The 20,349-nt window shown below is 43.8% G+C and overlaps 1 protein-coding gene across 1 annotated transcript in view; it reads left to right on the top strand.

The window, feature by feature from the left end:
- crtc3 (CREB regulated transcription coactivator 3) overlaps positions 1-20,349 on the top strand; it is a 56,261-nt gene that overhangs the window by 16,662 nt on the left and 19,250 nt on the right. The window contains exons 4-6 of the mRNA XM_079497111.1: positions 1,911-1,972; positions 16,056-16,118; positions 19,129-19,235. Coding sequence (XP_079353237.1) covers positions 1,911-1,972; positions 16,056-16,118; positions 19,129-19,235 — 232 coding nt within the window. The remainder of the gene's footprint in view (positions 1-1,910; positions 1,973-16,055; positions 16,119-19,128; positions 19,236-20,349) is intronic.

The raw sequence follows: 20,349 nt of genomic DNA, 5'->3' as shown, positions 1-20,349 counted from the left end.
TTTTACACAGATTTATAAATTAATTCCGTTCAGTTCAGTTATTTTCACTCTTTTTTTTTTTTTCTCTCTCTCTCTCTCTCTCTCTCTCTCTCTCTCTCTCTCTTTCCATGTATGCATGTAGGTATTGAGTAGTAGGCGTAGGCCCATTTGTTATCCCTCTGTCAGCCTCTGTCTCAGATTGTTTTCTCAGATCTATGTTGCAAATTATGTCAGCAGAGAAAGCTTTGAGGAACTGTCTGCCGAAAGTCCACCCATTTCCGCTTGTCACACTTTGATTTGTGAGTTTGAGCTCTGTTGATGTAGTAATAATTTTGTCGGAGGACATCGACCAGTGAAATGACTTGTTAGACAGGATTATTCCATGTGCTACACAGGCAGCCTGTCTGCGAGCCAATAAGATATATCTCCTCTCCTCTTCATGTCTTTGTTTTATTCAAAAACAATTTCTCCTGTGATTGTTGGTAGAGATGCATTGAATGGGAAATTATTGGCGTGTGTGTGTGTGTGTGTGTGTGTGTGTGAGTTTTGTACCATTGCTGTCATGGCCGTACCTTTGTTGTAGAGCTACATGATAATGACAAAAGACATTACATTTTGATTTTGTCATCACAACAAAACACTAGATTACGTAGGTAGGTAATCCCGGGTCTTTGACTATTCAGTTTCGGCTCTAAAATCAACCGAACCGAATACGCTTTCATTGTTCGGCCGAATAGTTTTGGTGGATGAATTTCCGGTGCATCCCTAATTGGTGGTGATCTGTGACATGGGGAGTATAATTAGACTCTTACAAATGTAGAGATGAGAGCAGGCCCTTTTCTGCCACTACTGCACCTCTACTCTCGTCAACTTGCTTTATGCTTTCTCGGCCATTAGCATTTCTATAGAGGCGTATATTTTCTGTTCACTTTTCAAAAATATATCACCAGCTAGCGACGGCTTTAGAAGCGTTTCTCTGGCAAACACTCAGATTGTTGGCAAGGCACGGCAACCCCCTCTGAAGTCCTGCCCTGTTCGAGACAAAGCCAGGAACTCTACATACGAGGCACTTGCTACCAAATCATAATGCCATCATTGTTTCATCAACTCTTTGAACAATGCCAGCCCTGTTGTTCATCATTCTTGCCGTCCTCTGTGCTGAGGTTTTAGATTAAGACCTATTCATACAATTTAACTTTATATGTTTTTCTTTGAGCATGTTTAACCTAGTCTGTACCCTCAGGATTCATGTGGTGCATTTGGTACAACAGGTCTGCTCATGCCACATTCTTGATTTGTGTACACTGAATGAAGCCTGTTGTTGTGGCTACTTGGGTACATTTATTGTATTGCAGAGGTTCAATCTGTCAGGCGTAGGACTTTGCTACAATGCCCAAACACTAGGTTGGGGAAAAAATCATGGATTAAAAACACAATTCAATTATTTTTTTATCAGTAATTTCATGAAGAAATCAAAGAATTCCCATAAATTCTAAAACATTTAAGAAGTAGTAAAGATAGACGATCTACAAACCCACAACAACTTGTGAGCTTTTAGATGTGCTATTTTCTCTAGTTTGGGTCCGGGCAAACCGCTAGTTTCTTTTTTGGGTCTTGAGCTAAAGAAATTGGGACCCGTGCTGCTCTAAACTCTGTCTGTCTGTGTGAAAGTAACAATGTCATAGCCGGGCAAGACACTGAACTCTACATTGCCTCCAATGAGTCAGTCGGTGCTAGCTTGCCACCATTGGTGTGTGATTGCGGGAAGTGAGGACGCTGGTGTCGACTGTTCCTCGCTTCACCTCCCAATACATGAATGAATGAACCATTGTAAAGCGCTTTGAGAACTTGGAAAAGCTCTATAAAAATGCAATTCATTATTAGTCTAGTTATTGCCATGGTGACTGTTGTTTCCCTTAACTAAATCTCACATTGAAAGCTCTCCGTATGCAGCAGTGTACCTGTCCCCACCCCCAGACAACAACTGGAGAAGGTGAGTGATCTTTCTCTTATTCTTCCTCAGACCAATTAACTGTAGCATATAATCTGTTTCTCCTTGCTGGCCTCCATTTCCTGTGTCATTATCACTCTAGGACCCAAACACCAGCCACTGTGGACAATCTCAAACCAGAAATATATCCACTCCTGTGACGTCCCAATGTGTCAGATCATGATGGACACATGTGCAGTTGTGCATGTGTGTTGTGTGTCTTCATAACAAATCCTGTGATGTATTCTAACTTATCAAGCTGCTTTCTTAACCTGTGTATGCTGAAAGGAGTTTGGCAGCCTTTTTGGTCAAAAGATGATTGTTAGTATTACATAACGGTAGCCTAATCTCTGATCAAACAAATGTGTTCTGTGTGTCAAAAACAACACTAGACTGTCTAAGGCTACATGCTACATTATGGATACGCTTGTTCTCCGTTCTGCCTGGCTGTACCTCTCTAGAGCAGTCTGCGTTCTGCCTGGCTGTACCTCTCTAGAGCAGTCTGCGTTCTGCCTGGCTGTACCTCTCTAGAGCAGTCTGCGTTCTGCCTGGCTGTACCTCTCTAGAGCAGTCTGCGTTCTGCCTGGCTGTACCTCTCTAGAGCAGTCTGCGTTCTGCCTGGCTGTACCTCTCTAGAGCAGTCTGCGTTCTGCCTGGCTGTACCTCTCTAGAGCAGTCTGCGTTCTGCCTGGCTGTACCTCTCTAGAGCAGTCTGCGTTCTGCCTGGCTGTACCTCTCTAGAGCAGTCTGCGTTCTGCCTGGCTGTACCTCTCTAGAGCAGTCTGCGTTCTGCCTGGCTGTACCTCTCTAGAGCAGTCTGCGTTCTGCCTGGCTGTACCTCTCTAGAGCAGTCTGCGTTCTGCCTGGCTGTACCTCTCTAGAGCAGTCTGCGTTCTGCCTGGCTGTACCTCTCTAGAGCAGTCTGCGTTCTGCCTGGCTGTACCTCTCTAGAGCAGTCTGCGTAAGCAGTGAAAGGCTCTTCCTCTGTGTGTGTTTAGACAGACTGAATTATAGCCCCGCAATAAAAGGCGGGGCCAAACAAGATGCTGGCTGCCAGCCACCTTCTTCTCCCCTCCCGCCAACTGCAGTTCCTGGGCTGAGAGACGCAGCATGTCCCTGGCCTGGCCTCCATGTTGCAGCACACATTACACACACACACACACACACACACACACACACACACACACACACACACACACACACACACACACACACACACACACACACACACACACACACACACACACACACACACAGAGAGTAACAGCTTGTAAAAGTGAGAGAGCTCCACGCCCCTCTTGTCATTGTTGACAGCAGGAAACGGCTTGGCTGACACAAACGTCCTCCTAAGCAGACATCACAGCATGACCTTGTGCTCTGCGAGAGGGTTTTGTGTGTGTGTGTGTGTGTGTGTGTGTGTGTGTGTGTGTGTGTGTGTGTGTGTGTGTGTGTGTGTGTGTGTGTGTGTGTGTGTGTGTGTGTGTGTGTGTGTGTGTGTGTGTGTGTGTGTGTGTGTGTGTGTGTGTGTGTGTGTGTGTGTGTGTGTGTGTGTGTGTGTGTGTGTGTGTGTGTGTGTGTGTGTGTTCTGAGCCATAATCCTCTAGGTTTTAAGATTTGGTTTGAAAAAGCAAACACTGTTGACCATCTAATGACATTAAATCTCCTTTTGACATTCTATGTCCCTTTTGAGTGGTGTAAACCCCTCCTACAACTGGCTTTGTTAGTTTACGTGTCTGTTCGTACCAAAAAATGAGCATGGTTGCTATGGTCACCCAGTTCACCCGGGTGTGATTTCAGCTTTGTTAGTTTACGTGTCTGTTCGTACCAAAAAATGAGCATGGTTGCTATGGTCACCCAGTTCACACGGGTGTGATTTCATTACGTCAGACCACAGTTGATCAGTCTATATAAGACCTTACACCACTCAGTTCACACGGGTGTGATTTATATATATATATATATATATATATATATATTCTCAAAAAAAATCCTCATTACAGCATTATGTCTCGTATCATCTCATATTATGGTCAAATCGGTTCACAATCACAAAATATCCAAACTTCAGCATTACATATATACAGCAATAGGGAATAAACATATTGGGCTCTATCGTATACCATGCCTTACCCGCAACCATTAACTATTATCCGTGAATTACGCATTTAGGAGCTTCCACTATGCGTATCTTGCGGCCACACTACCCACTATATTATAATTGCTAATTGTCTCCAACAGGCATGGGGAGAGAGTGTTCATCCGTCCGTGTACAGATAATCTCCGGCACCGTTGGCCCGGCCGATGCCAAACTTTACACACAATGACGAACCTCTGCCCCACATTCTCCACAACGCGCTGTTATAGCGCCACCATGAGGCCAACTTTTGCTAAACTAATTTCTGTAGATTACATTTTATCCATACATCACGCAAATCGGTAATCTCTATAGTCATGTGATCAACACGGATCTGCCGCTTCCCCATATTCCATTTCCATTGGCTAAGATTGCCTTCCAAAGTTTGCAGGATTGGTCCGTTTTGAACAAAATACCTCAAAGCGTGCGTTTTCCATGCAATTATGCACACACATTCCCACTAGGCAGAGGAGGAAATTTCAAATTAGCCTCATGGTGGCGCTATAACAGGCCAATTCCATCACGCAAATTGGTATACACTATCTCTATAGTCACATGTTCAACACAGATCTGTAAAGATTTTATTGAAGGGATAGTTAGATCTGTTAGATTTTTCTAGTGATCCACCGAATATTCGGCCGCAGAAAATATTCGGCAGAAAATGGCTAAAAATGCATTTCAGCCTATTCGGTTTCGGCCCAAATAGGAAAATATATCACAGAATAGTGTATGCAATTAATGCATTCAAAAGAGCTGAATAAATGTTTTATGGCAGCGTTGCTTTATTGCAGTGAGACTGTGTTGGTCGGATGATAGAAGAGCTACTGGACCCACAAAACAACCGGCAGCAACAAAAAGCAGCAACGCATGGCTCTTCCATGGGCCCTAGTGTAAGACAAGATATCACTGGGCATAATGGATAATGGATCTCTTAAAGGCAGCAACGCATGGCTCTTCCATGGGCCCTAGTGTAAGACAAGGTATCACTGGGCATAATGGATCTCTCTCTTCCATGGGCCCTAGTGTAAGACAAGATATCACTGGGCAGAATGGATAATGGATCTCTTAAAGGCAATGGCAGGTGATAGTGCCTCTGACGCAAGATAGGATATTTATGATGTTATTTGTTCATTTCTCATTAAAAAAATAACTTATTACAGAATTCCATTTTTTTTGCTACAACCATACCCAGAGAAATGGCTCGATATTCAAACTTATTTATCCCATTTACAACACTTGTTACACCGAGAATAGCAAACAGAGGACTAGGTTCCCAGTTCTTCTCAAATGTTTTAGAAAAGCATTAAAAAACGGAATCTGTTAAATAATTTACCAAAACTAATGTGCCAGTGATCCATGTGCCACATTACCCATTGGAATATCTTCAAAACCATTACATTGTTTATCTACCTACTAGAATGTCAAACATAAAATTACTTGCCTTTTCCAGATCTCTTCTCCACTAGTCCCTCCCTAACTTTCTAGGTGTTTTTTATTTGTTGAAGAAATTATCAATATATTTAGTCTTAGTTTTAGTCATCATAGCTTAGTTTTTATTTGTTTTTTTATTTAGTTTTCATCAGTGAAAAAAGGCGAACACTTTTCTGGGCGACGAAATCAACACTACCAGAGAGAGGGAGAGATCTCTGTATCTCTATCTTCCCCACCATACGTCTCTCTCAGTGGGGTCGGTGTTGGCTCCATCGTGCCTCTGCAGGCCGAGCTGAACCTCCCGCTCTAACCTGCTGCAGATTGCCCTCACAGTGTGTAACAGGGATATAAGTACCCTTCAACGCTGGAGCTATGCTCATAGTTATATATAAACTAGAAAGCGGACAGCCCCGCCCCCAGCTATTCGTTTCAATGGAAGTTGCTCAGTGGTGTTTTGAAGCACCCGGAAGTCTGCCGGAAGTACCTCTGTTGCCTCGACATAATTTATGTGAGAGTTCCTCTCACGCTGCTCTTGTGCTTCCTCTGTTCACCTCAGGCGTTCACAAAGCAAAGATCCAGCGCCGCGCTCTCTTGCTCGTGTATGTATTTCACCCGCCTGCATTACCAGCTTTGACCAGTAGGGCTCCGGGGCTTCAATGTTGGCCAGCCGCTCTGGGGGCTTGGCTATGCTCCATCACAGTGTGCAACATAGGGATATACTTCACCCTTCAACGCTGGAGCTATGCTCCACTAGACTGTGTCACAAGCAGTCAATGATGTACAAGTTTCCCTTGGCTGGAAAGTAACCACTGTCTCCCTGAGGGAGACGAGAACCAGAAGGCTTGGAGGAAATCCAACCCATCTGCTTATCGTCAGAGACTCAGAGCTACAAGTGATGATGAAGTTTGATTGTTTTCTGGGTTGTTGCAGTTTCATTTGAGCATTTAGTGAGTGTGGCCAGGTTATGTTCGGAATGTGTTTCCAGTCTGTTCCTTTATATTATTACGTCTGACCTGGATATCTTGTCTTGACTAAAGGCTTTGGCTTGGAGACATGGCAGTGCACTTCTTTGGCCTGCTCGTCAGTGTTAATTTTGTCAGCAAACTTTTATGTGTAGTCATAGTCTTTTGAATAAGATTTAGGACTCTGTTATACAAAATAAGCTAATTAATTAGAGGCTTTGTAATCTTTTATTTTATTTTTCAACGTGCACTGGGGTCTGTTGTCTGTTCGTTGGTCCTCCGATATGATCTGTTTTAGCAACTAAATATCATATGATTTTAGTCAACTAAATATACAGTTGATTCTTTCTGCAAAATGTTATTTTGGCGGGCTTTGATGGCGTCGTAATGCCTGATTTTACACTTGCATGTTGATTGCATGTTGAAAATGGTTGCGACGGGTTGTGAGCTTTTTCTGCTATTTTCTGAGCGCCAGTGCAACCAAACCTAAAATGTCATGTCTTTTAGATCTGCTGGATCTCTTCTCCACTAGTCTCACCCTAACATTTAACTCCCTTGTTGACGAAATGGTCAAAATATTTAGTCTTGTTTCTAGTCATCATAGCGTAGTTTTTGTTTAGTTTTCATCAGTGAAAAAAGGTAGTCGACAAACATTTTATGACAAAATTATGATTTACAGAACATCATTTTTGCGTTGCACTTAAAAAGACAAGAAACATCACTGTAGAGATGAAACAAACGAGGGATGAATGTTGACTAGTTGGACTAGACTTGGCTGACATTATTATAGAATTCCCAGTGAGGGGACATTCAATTTACAGTGAATATCAGGCCAAATATGTCTATTGTATGCTTCACCCATTGAAATGCAATGGCAGAATCCGCCTCCATAGGTAGAATAAAAGTGCGGTGTGGCAATGCCCTTAGAAAACGTATGAATCAAGCAATGTGCTAGAAAAATGCTGTTGGACAAATACCATTCTCACAACTCTTTACACGATAACAATGTGTAAAAATATATGTCCTCTAGTCCAGTGGACAGTGCAACAGATAGGCAGCAGTACTGTCCATCACTGGTAATCTGTCCTCTTCTGACTTGTCCATGGGATGAACAATGCAACACATCTCTTGCATTGAGAGGCAGATATCTTGCATCGAGAGGCAGATCTCTTGCATCGAGAGGCAGATCTCTTGCATCGAGAGGCAGATCTCTTGCATCGAGAGGCAGATCTCTTGCATCGAGAGGCAGATCTCTTGCATCGAGAGGCAGATCTTGTTCAGTCGCTCTAGGGAGAGCGCTGGGCGGGAAGTGTTTACAGCCCTGACCAGTGACCACATCTGCACTGCATTACCACCACCAGGCAGCCTTGGAACAGAGCCACAAATCCCCTTAACCCTGTAGTAACTGTTACTACAGGACACTCTGAGACCTGATCTCTCTCTCTCTCTCTCTCTCTCTCTCTCTCTCTCTCTCTCTCTCTCTCTCTCTCTCCACTCACAGTTTATCCTCTCAAGCACTCAGGATTGACATCAAGCTAACCGCTATGAGGCGAGTGGATGGGATCAGATCAACTAAACAGAACTCTGCAGGAAGCAGCATGCGATGGGGAGGGATGGAAATGTATGAGTATATTGATACCAGTACTATGCTTTAAATAGTACTACTATTTGCGACTCTTTATCGATTCCCAATTTGATTCCTGATCAGAATCATCAAACTATATTTTCACATCACATTACAACTAAAACTTCTTTGTGCGGGCCCATCAATGCAGAAAAACAGTAGACTTTTTACACATGTTTTATAGCTTTTATAGTCAGTGTAACGCAGTGTAGAAGGCATGTATGTTTGCCTAATAACATTTTGAACATATTAAATGTTCAAACATAAATTACAATGCTCCTTATCTCCTTTTCATCAGCATTGACACATGACCAAAAAAAAACATTAGCCGGCATTGATAATAGGAATTGCTAAGCATACATACAATGTCAATTCTTTCTCAGAGTCACAACGACTCCGATACTGTATTGATTCCGGTTCCCTAATCCCGTCCCTGCAATTCACACTGCGCGCGCGTGTGTATTGTATTGTGTGTGTGTTTGTGGCTGTTTATGCGGTACCTTCGCTGTCATACTTTTGGATGGAATGACTTGACTCGTGACAGCTTTACGGCTGCAGTTCCAGTGGTGAGCTCAGAGATGGAGCAGAACAGTAACTTGGGATCGTCAGGAATGAGAGATATGCAGGGAAACTGAGCCGTTCACACAGCCTCTTAACTGCTCCCTGACCGCCTACCATCTGCCATGCAGATTTAATCATGTCTATGGATTGACCAGGCATGTCTTCTCTCCCCCCCCCCCCCCTCCCCCCTGGAAATGAATGCTAAGATTTTCTCACATTAATAAATGGATGTATATGAACTTGTGACCTTATTTTGAACGGAGTCGGGTCTTGATTTTGTATCTCTTGTGTTTTAAGTCTGCTGAATGTCCCGTGTGGTTCCTTCCAAGGGGAGAGCGTAGTGAATGTGGCCGTGTATCGGCGTGGGATTTCAGTGAACACTGGATGATGGGTCACATCAGCTGTGTCTGGTTGTCTGGGTAAAGAGTGTAGGGATGGGAAGATAATCGTTATTATCATTTATCTTGCTAAAAACACTCGCATCATGGATATTTTGATTTATCGGGGTAAAGAACGCTCAGAATTGTATCGTGGAGATTTAAATTTATTGTCCTCTGTCATACACTAGGATGAATTGGCTTTTGTTGAGCTGCAAATTCAGCACCACTTAAACCCTCTACTTGATAAGACAGACCTGTAAATACCACATTTGGTACGCTCTTATTTCCCTCTACACAAATTGATTTGTCAAAAATACCAGATTTACAGCAGATGAGTGAAAACATAACTATTATTATGTTTGCCACAATAAGCGTGAGTCAACTCGTGACTTGTCCCTAAAAGAGTGTCTGGTCTCATCAGCGGTGTCTGGTTAAAGAGTGTCTCGTCTGGGGTCCAGTCAGTGTAGAAGCTCTGGATGTGTCCCTGTGGAGCACAGCTGTTGCAGGTCATCTAGCAGGGTCACAGTCTTCATCTCAGTCCCACGCCCTCCTCCTCTTAATACACCCACCAGCCTCTCTGGGGATAGGATGTTGGACAAAGCTCCCCGGGGATGGGACGGCTTCATGGACGCCCTCCAGAGGGGCAAGAGCTTAAAATGTCCAAATCTTCTGTGGGATTCTGGGATAGATTAGTTCCCTACCCAGGTGGTCCGCTTACCACCGTTTCTAATAAAATAACAGTTTTTCAACCAGTGTATACCATCACTTCCCCAGACTAAAATCACAGTGCAGTCTGCACCAGTCCATCACTCCTGCAGCCTAATGTATAGGACCACATTGGAAACATGTCTTCTCCAACCAATCACCAGAAGTGAGGGTGATTGGCCGCCAGCAATCAGATGACGTTCAGCACCTGGAAGTGAACACTCCAACTCACACTAAACCCACACATACATTGACACAAAACCCCCACACACACTCTGCCACACAATCACACCATACACACACCCGTAACAGCCGGTGGATCCTATTGCTTCAGCGATCTGTGACCTGTGATGCGCTATGAGCAATCATATTAAAATCAAATATTTGCTTCTGGTGGTCCCTGGAACAAAATATTTTGACATATGATGAGGCCAAATGTATCATCATTTTGGGGTCTTTGACATGAAAAGGTTTTGAGCGCCACTGATATATGCTAGCAATATAGGGAAAAAGCCAAACCGCCTTTTTTGAAGAGTGTGTGTGTGTGTGTGTGTGTGTGTGTGTGTGTGTCACATGTTTTTGTTTGTTCATAAATCCCTGAAGTGGGATAAACAAAGCCAAGGATTTGCCTTTAGTCCTGAAGATTTAGTGTAAGCTTACCGTTTTAAGCTTGCATCAACATATCTGCCCACTGGCAACTTTGATTAGGACTCTAGTCTTCAGTAAATCTGAGTTGGATTATTTTACTGTGTAGGAGACGAGGGATGATTTAAATATGAAATATGTTGTTTGTTCATACATATTCACTTTAACATTATTGATGTGGAATTTGTGTTCTGGCTGATGATGTAAGGACTTTTCCGCATAGCATTTCATACAGATCAGGGAAATTATGAAAATGAAAGATCGACAGGCCCTAAAGCCTTTATATGAATGCTGCTGTTAAACCAGTTAAAGTAAATTAAAAGGAAACCAGTACATTGCTTTCAAAAGTATGGCATATTGTACTACTGTATCTGCAAATCCATCCTCCATCAATCCTCTGCGGTAGACTTTTTATGAATCCTGCTGTGGAAGTTAAGTTTCAGCTTCACCCAGCTGATGTCTGCCTGTCCTAAATAGAATTCCCTGTGCAAATTGCCTGATCTTAAATGTTTTAAATACAGTTTTTGTCAGTAGCGCAAATTGCAAAACAGAATGCATTTCTCAAAACGATTATTACAAACGGCACCACACAATAATGGGTTACATGAATGGCGAGTCCTTGTGTTATTGTTTACAAACAAGATAGTCAAAGCCCTCTTGTCAAAGTAACTGTATAGTCTGTAAGTACTGCCTTCCTGTGTTGACTATGGAATTGCAGTTTTTCTACACCTCCAGTGTCAAAGAACAGAAACAATTCTCATCCATATATCACAACGGATGTGTTTCCTTTCAATGCAGCACTTCACACGCATCTCCCTTCACTAGTCGGGGCACTGCTGGGTGTCTAGTGTTGAATATTGCATGTGCATATTTTTATATATTTATTTCTCTCTTTCCAACGTACTGATGGTGTTGCTCTGGGATCCGAACGTAATTCCAATGGATCATTAGTCCGACATGCGGGAACAGCGGTCGGACTACCGCTCGAACACGTGCTGCTCCCGTGCTTGAGGTTAGAGTTAGAGGTAGGTTGTCGGTCTAATGACTGTCGGACCAATAATAGTGTCGGAACTAAGTACTGCACCCGTTGCTCTGACTGTGATGTCTTTCCATCATAGTGTATACCAGTAGCCTGGGCACCATTTCATTTTGGGTATATGATTCAGGTTGGGAGCGGATGATATCGTTACGTCATGTTGTAGTATTATTTTGTAGTCGCCAGGCAGGAACAAAGTAAACGGAACTTCCTTTTCCCTCAAACCGATTTTTCTCAATAAAAGCTGCAGGCTACGAGAGCTTTTATTGTTGTTCTTCCGGTTTGAGGGAAAAGGAAGTTCCGTTTGATTGTTCCTGCCTGTCGACTACAAAACAATACTACAACATGACGTAACGATATCATCCGCTCCCGAGCGGATCATATACCCGAAATGAAACGGACCAGTTATTTTTCCATCTACACCAACTGTCTTCGCCAGAAATAGCAGATCTACATTTTGGATCAATATTTTAACAGTGTGTTCAAAGGAATGAGAGGAATTTTTCACAAGTGACTAGATTATGTGATGGCTGAACAAGTAGTTTTGATAATTTCAATTCTGTTGAAAGCAACTGAGAAAAACTGGAGCAGTGGTACTCTGATTTCACTCTACACTGCATTGTATTGCCTAGATATTACACTGGGTTGCGTACCATAGCTCATCTGCATTGTATTGCCTATTACACTGGGTTGCGTACCATAGCTCATCTGCATTGTATTGCCTATTACACTGGGTTGCGTACCATAGCTCATCTGCATTGTATTGCCTAGATATTACACTGGGTTGTGTACCATAGCTCATCTGCATTGTATTGCCTAGATATTACACTGGGTTGTGTACCATAGCTCATCTGCATTGTATTGCCTATTACACTGGGTTGCGTACCATAGCTCATCTGCATTGTATTGCCTAGATATTACACTGGGTTGTGTACCATAGCTCATCTGCATTGTATTGCCTAGATATTACACTGGGTTGCGTACCATAGCTCATCTGCATTGTATTGCCTAGATATTACACTGGGTTGCGTACCATAGCTCATCTGCATTGTATTGCCTAGATATTACACTGGGTTGCGTACCATAGCTCATCTGCATTGTATTGCCTAGATATTACACTGGGTTGTGTACCATAGCTCATCTGCATTGTATTGCCTATTACACTGGGTTGCGTACCATAGCTCATCTGCATTGTATTGCCTAGATATTACACTGGGTTGCGTACCATAGCTCATCTGCATTGTATTGCCTAGATATTACACTGGGTTGTGTATCATAGCTCATCTGCATTGTATTGCCTATTACACTGGGTTGCGTACCATAGCTCATCTGCATTGTATTGCCTAGATATTACACTGGGTTGCGTACCATAGCTCATCTGCATTGTATTGCCTAGATATTACACTGGGTTGCGTACCATAGCTCATCTGCATTGTATTGCCTAGATATTACACTGGGTTGCGTACCATAGCTCATCTGCATTGTATTGCCTAGATATTACACTGGGTTGTGTACCATAGCTCATCTGCATTGTATTGCCTATTACACTGGGTTGCGTACCATAGCTCATCTGCATTGTATTGCCTAGATATTACACTGGGTTGCGTACCATAGCTCATCGGCATTGTATTGCCTAGATATTACACTGGGTTGTGTACCATAGCTCATCTGCATTGTATTGCCTATTACACTGGGTTGCGTACCATAGCTCATCTGCATTGTATTGCCTAGAATAGATATTACACTGGGTTGCGTACCATAGCTCATCTGCATTGTATTGCCTAGAATAGATATTACACTGGGTTGCGTACCATAGCTCATATGCATTGTATTGCCTATTACACTGGGTTGCGTACCATAGCTCATCTGCATTGTATTGCCTAGAATAGATATTACACTGGGTTGCGTACCATAGCTCATCTGCATTGTATTGCCTAGAATAGATATTACACTGGGTTGCGTACCATAGCTCATCTGCATTGTATTGCCTAGAATAGATATTACACTGGGTTGCGTACCATAGCTCATCTGCATTGTATTGCCTAGAATAGATATTACACTGGGTTGCGTACCATAGCTCATCTGCATTGTATTGCCTAGAATAGATATTACACTGGGTTGCGTACCATAGCTCATCTGCATTGTATTGCCTAGAATAGATATTACACTGGGTTGCGTACCATAGCTCATCTGCATTGTATTGCCTAGATATTACACTGGGTTGCGTACCATAGCTCATCTGCATTGTATTGCCTAGAATATATATTACACTGGGTTGCGTACCATAGCTCATCTGCATTGTATTGCCTATTACACTGGGTTGCGTACCATAGCTCATCTGCATTGTATTGCCTAGATATTACACTGGGTTGCGTACCATAGCTCATATGCATTGTATTGCCTATTACACTGGGTTGCGTACCATAGCTCATCTGCATTGTATTGCCTAGATATTACACTGGGTTGCGTACCATAGCTCATCTGCATTGTATTGCCTAGAATAGATATTACACTGGGTTGCGTACCATAGCTCATCTGCATTGTATTGCCTAGATATTACACTGGGTTGCGTACCATAGCTCATCTGCATTGTATTGCCTAGAATAGATATTACACTGGGTTGCGTACCATAGCTCATCTGCATTGTATTGCCTAGAATAGATATTACACTGGGTTGCGTACCATAGCTCATCTGCATTGTATTGCCTAGAATAGATATTACACTGGGTTGCGTACCATAGCTCATCTGCATTGTATTGCCTAGAATAGATATTACACTGGGTTGCGTACCATAGCTCATCTGCATTGTATTGCCTAGAATAGATATTACACTGGGTTGCGTACCATAGCTCATCTGCATTGTATTGGAGGCGGACTCACATTGTACATAACTTCCTCTTTTTGATTTGACTGGATAAGAGTCAAAGAGACCTAGCAGCACACCATGCTGCTAACTCCCATGTGGCCCCCTGTAGTATGACAGGCAGCCTACAGCAGGGTTTCTGCCGTGGCACCCTAGGGTGCCTTGACGCAAGTCCAGGGGTGCTTCACAATACTTTGATAATATCTGGAATTTATCAATGTATTTTTTTTACTTGATGTGTTCTTTTTTTAGCCTGCAGTAAACCAAGTCTCTTCACCAAACATAGCAGATCTACCAGCTCACAACGAAATTGTCAATATATTTAGTCACCATAGCTTAGTTTTTATTTAGTTTTTGTCAGTGAACACACACACACACACACACACACACACACACACACACACACACACACACACACTGATTCAGAGGACCCATTTCATTGTGGAGAGAGTAGTGTAGTGGTGTGTAAGTGATCTGAATGTTCCAGATAAATCCACTTAGTCCCCGTCCCCCGTCCCACCCACATCCCTGTCTCCAGTGTTTTGGCTACTATGACAGTGACTCTTCACAGCAGTTGTTTATGCTCCTTACTTCGCTCTCAGAGGCTAAGCGTTCCCTGCAGAGCGCCTCGTATTTGTGCGGTGCCATTTAACCTAAATCCTAACCCAATTTTGTTTATTCAAATTATTATCTTATTTATTTTTGAGTGGTGCAACCACTCCATGGAACAGCAATGTCCGTGTTAACCTATGTGACTGTGTGTTAACCTATGTGACTGTGTGTTAACCTGTGTGACTATGAGTACCAGTAGGGGCAAAAGTGGTGCTGTTGTGCCAGAAACAGAGAGAGAGAGATAGTGCTGCACTGTTGCTAATGAGAGAGAGAAAGAGAGAGGGGGGGGGGAGTTGCACCACTCAGTTCACACGGGTGTGATTTTTGTCTCCACCAGGCCGAAGGCATGGGGAGAGAGTATGTTTTGCACTCCGTCCGTGTGTGTGTGTGTGTGTGTGTGTGTGTGTGTGTGTGTGTGTGTGTGTGTCCGTCCGTGTGTGTGTGTGTGTCCGTCCTTCCGTCCGTCTGTTACCAGCTAATCTCCTTTTTCTAGTTTATCATGTTGTCGGGTGTAGGCGTGTTGCCGAACCAAAAACACTCCGATTATCCAACTAAAATCCATAGATGTTCTTTGGTTCCCCCACATCATGTTGTTCAACCACTGACTGAAATGTACTGTCCCTATGTATGTTTAGAGTATGAACAATACCGCTGGCTGACCTAAAGTGGCATTGTTTAGCAGCCTAAAACACATACACACACACACACAGGGAGGAGGGCTTGACACATGCACACACACACACACACACCCTGCACCGATCAGTTCACACTGGTGGGATTTTTACACTACTGTATACTACTGTATATTATCCTCACTAAAAGATTTTCTTTTCTGGGCCTGTAGTCTTTTGTCCTCAGACAGATGTGTCTCTGGGTGTCTCTGGTGTGTGTCCACTAAACGTGTGTCTTGTCTTCAGAAAGTGGACAGATGTGTCTCTGGGTGTCTCTGGTGTGTGTCTTGTCTTCAGAAAGCAGACAGACAGACATCTCTCTGGGACAGTGGCTCTGGTGTGTGTGTGTGTGTGTGTGTGTGTGTGTGTGTGTGTGTGTGTGTGTGTGTGTGTGTGTGTGTGTGTGTGTGTCCACTAAACGTGACAGTGTGTCTTGTGTTTTCCTCTCTTTCTCTACTGAAGGGAACAGCAGCCGTGGACTGAGGAGAAACGCCCTGGCTTTAGATTAATATCCCAACTCAACAGGTGACCCCACGAGCCCTTTCTCAAGTCCCTCCATCTGACTTTCACACCTTTTCTCTCGTGTGTGTGTGTGTGTGTGTGTGTGTGTGTGTGTGTGTGTGTGTGTGTGTGTGTGTGTGTGTGTGTGTGTGTGTGTGTGTGTGTGTGTGTGTGTGTGTGTGTGTGTGTGTGTGTGTGTGTGTGTGTGTGTGTGTGTGTGTGTGTGTGTGTGTGTGTGTGTGTGTGTGTGTGTGTGTGTGTGTGTCGCAGGGCAGTGTGGGCACTACAACGCACGCGTGCGTTAAACCCATGAATGCCTACACTAGGGTTGGGATCCGGAACCGGATTCAACTTTGAGGAACCGGAACCGATTCAGGAACCGTTTATTTATCACACTGTCGGAGCTGGTTATGTGGACTTCACGTCTTCTATACAATTTCAATATCGGTGGTTCTAAAACCTTTTAATTTCAAGGACCACCTGCACTCTAGTGAGAGGGTACAAATGCAACCAAATGGACCTGTAAGGGTCCAACTGGTTTAATTTGTACCCTCTCAGAGTTACAGAATTCTAAGGGTCGTTAAAGGGAACCACTAAGGAATCGGACCGTTAAGAGGGAATCGTTAAGGAACCGGAATAAAGGATCCCAACCCTACGCCAACACTAATGTATAATTTTCCATCCTTTAGTAAATCTGCACATTAACAGCTTATTTACGTCTTCATCTCTTCTGAAGTACTGGAATACAGGCTCACAGTCTGAGCTCAAGACACTTTTTATGGTTTGTTATTCCTCTGTACTTGTTCTCTCTTTTTCCCCCTGTTCATTTTAGTATTCGTTTAACACTAATGAATAGTTATTTTCTCACTAACCCAGCTTGAAGAACCAGCGCCTCCTTTGCAGCTAACTAACAACAAGGCTGCTCCTGATCTACATCTGATTAATTCTCTCCTCCAATCTGTCATCTCCTCTTCTCTTCCAAGTAGGACATCTGTAAAGCATGTTTGTGAAACCGAACCGTTCCTGTGTGAATACACGTTTTCGATGCCGTACAACAAGCTCACTCTGTTGTTTAGAAACCACTTGAACCGGCGAGCGCGGTGGCGCAAGCGCTGTTGCCTCACAGCTAGAAGGTCCCGGGTTTGATTCCCGCTGGGGGTGTGTTCTATCTTCTGAGTCATCAGCGTCAATACCCTAGGTGGGGTTGGCAAAAGGGCCTTTCTGTGTGGAATTTACATGTTCTCCCCGTGTCCCCTAGGGTAGGTACCCTCACAAAAAAACATGCAGTAATCATGGTCTCTATACTGCCTCCCCCTGGCCATTCGGGGGGAGACTGATGGAGGGGAAAGGACCTGGTTGGAATAACTCATTCCTTCCACGCGCTACGTCCTACCAGGGAAACTCCCCCCTCTCAGATGATAAGAAGCAGACTGCTCACTCCTCTTGGATTGAAGGAAGCATGAGCTCAGTTTGGGGCTCTCCCCAGGTTGCCAGAGGGAGAGTAGCGCCCAGGATTACAGCTTAGGCAATTGGCACCGGGTGAAAAAATAGGTTACAAAATAGTGGGATAAAATGTTTGGGGGAAAAAAAATAAACCAGAAAATGGCCGATCTGCTGTACAAGCTCACAACTTGAAATGTGTTTTTGTGAGCTTGTAGATCTGCTGAATGTTTGCCTATCATTATTGTTATGATGACATGCCTAGACTAGGTACATTTTCAAGCCACCGTTCAAGTTCAATAGTGGGCTCTTTAAAAGCCCGGATAAATAAGCAGGCTAGATAAGGTGCCCATCATCAATAAAAGTTAATGAGCTCCATCCCTAGTTGCAATCCACTAATATACTGTATTGTGCACTCTAGTGTCACTCTAGTGACCTTGTTTGCATTTATGTCCCGCGTGTCAACTGTTAACGAGAGACATAATCTTTGCACATAAACTTTGCAGATGATGACGTGCTAATTTGCCCCCTGACTATTTCTCATAATTATTTTTATTATTTTTTTAATGAGCATCTCCAAAATACCTGTGGGCTACATTGCTTGTTTTGTAAACCATCAGCTGGCGTTCTGCCAATCCTCATAACCGGCTGCAGCCTGCAGGTCTCACTAGGTGGTAAGTAGCAGTAGTTAATCTAATTTTAGACGACTAAAACTATGACGAAAAATGTTCATCGGCTACCTTTTTTCACAGACGAAAACTTTAACAACAAATAAAAACTATACTAAAATGTTAGAGAGGGACTAGTGTAGAAGAAGTTGTTTGGTTGCGCTCGGTTGTTGCGCTCTGACAATAGCAGATCTACAAGCTCACAATGTTCTGAAAAGAACAGATCTACAAACTCACAACGTGTTGCACTGTGCCGTGTTGTGAGCTTGTCGATCGACTATTTTCAGCATGCAACCAAGTGTAAAATCTGCCTTTTCGACGTCGTCAAGGCCTGCCAAAATGTATTTTTTGTTGTCGACAAAATCAACTGTAGAATAGAGCTGACTAAAACTAGACTAAAGCTAAAACTTTTCAGATGAAAATATGACAAACTGGATGCAACTTTATTCAATAGACTACGACTAAAACTACATCAAAACTTGCTGTCAAAATGAACAGTGAGCTGCGGCCTGCAGCTCTCGGTAGGTGGGTGGGTAGGTAGGTAGGTAGGTAGGTAGGTAGGTAGGTAGGTAGGTAGGTCGGTAGGTAGGTAGGTGGGTAGGGCAGGCAGGCAGAGTTCACAATGACTTCCCTTCTTCTCTGGAATCCTGCCTCAAAGCAGACCAGAGTTAGAAAACTGTCGTTCCCTGATTTCATCGCTAGGGACACATGCATCAGTAAGCAGGAATTGGGGATGGCAATGAAGGACTGGGAAGTCTGGCGTGGCATTGTGAAATCCATGATCTCGACCGCGGTCAAAAAATGATGATGATGACTCAGTGACAGTGACCTGCCCCCCAGCCTGTGATGAAGCTGTGTCTCTGTCCAAGGTGCTGCCATGTTAGACAACTCACAGCGTGATGCTTTGTTCTCTTCCTCCGTCACAGAACCAATTCAGACTCTGCTCTCCACACAAGCGCCATGAACCTCAATCCCCTGCAGGACCCCTTCGGTATGAATCATCAAATGGGTCGAGTTCCCCCCCAGCGTAATGGTAAGAGGTTGTGATTCAACCACACACACACACACACACACACACACACACACACACACACACACACACAGAGAGAGTAAAGTTGTCCCACGAATTATTGCAATTAACGATTTAATTGTGTTTTGGACAATGAACATTTGGAACAAATTAATACAATTTGAATTTCCTTTTGGTTTTTATGCTTCATAATCAAAATGAGGAGAGGGTGGAGTCTTCATCAGGGCAAACATACTTGCCCTGATGAAGACTCTGTTAGAGTGGAAACATGTTCGCTTCTTTTAACTTTTTCGGATCGCCGCCTTGTCTTTTGTATATATGATGATTTTGGGTGTGACAGTACGTGACAGTACAGTACAGTAGAGTGACCCCCTGGGGATCCCACACAGTAACTCTGTCATTTCTTAACCGTTTCGGACGCGGGCCGGCTCGCTGCAATCGGCCCGGCCTCCTGGGCACGTTCCTGGGGACCCCCACATGGTAACTCTCTCCTTTCTCTACCGTTTCGGACGCCGGGCAGCTCCCCGGAACCGGGTCGGCACCTTGGGCGTGTTCCTGTGGGTCTGGAACTTCCGGGACCCCCCCGGGGACCCCCACACGGAGTTGCACCACTCACTTCACACGGGTGTGACTTGCCACAGGCTGTCGGGAAACCGTTGGTGTCAACTCTAAGCCTGGGTCAGAGAGAAGCCATTTGGGTTTTTTCTGACGCCACCAGGCATCAGAGATCATGTGGGCTAGATGAACGCCTTCAAAAGGACGAGGTCAGGTGTGTGTGTGTGTGTGTGTGTGTGTGTGTGTGCGTGCGTGTATGTGTGCGTGCGTGCGAGTGACCCTGCGGTGCAAGTGTTGGAAGGATCTATTTTCAGATGAAAGTAACAGGACCAGGTAGAGTTATTTGTGGTGTGACTGCAGTGCATGGGACTCAGCAGCCAGTGCAGGAAATGCATCCCAGAGAAGCCTCATCGGAGGGGCAGTTGTTAACTCGTTGGCTTCCAGATCAGAGGACAAACGGAAAAAACGTGATCAAAACCAAGACGGTTTATTATAGTATTTTAGATTTAAAAAATAAAAAATCTCTACTTTCTGTTCCAAGACAGCATTTTTGGTGAAAACA

Source organism: Electrona antarctica (assembly GCF_951216825.1).
Source record: "Electrona antarctica genome assembly, chromosome: 3".
Classification (NCBI taxonomy): Eukaryota; Metazoa; Chordata; class Actinopteri; order Myctophiformes; family Myctophidae; genus Electrona; species Electrona antarctica.
This window is presented reverse-complemented; position numbering and strand designations above follow the sequence as displayed.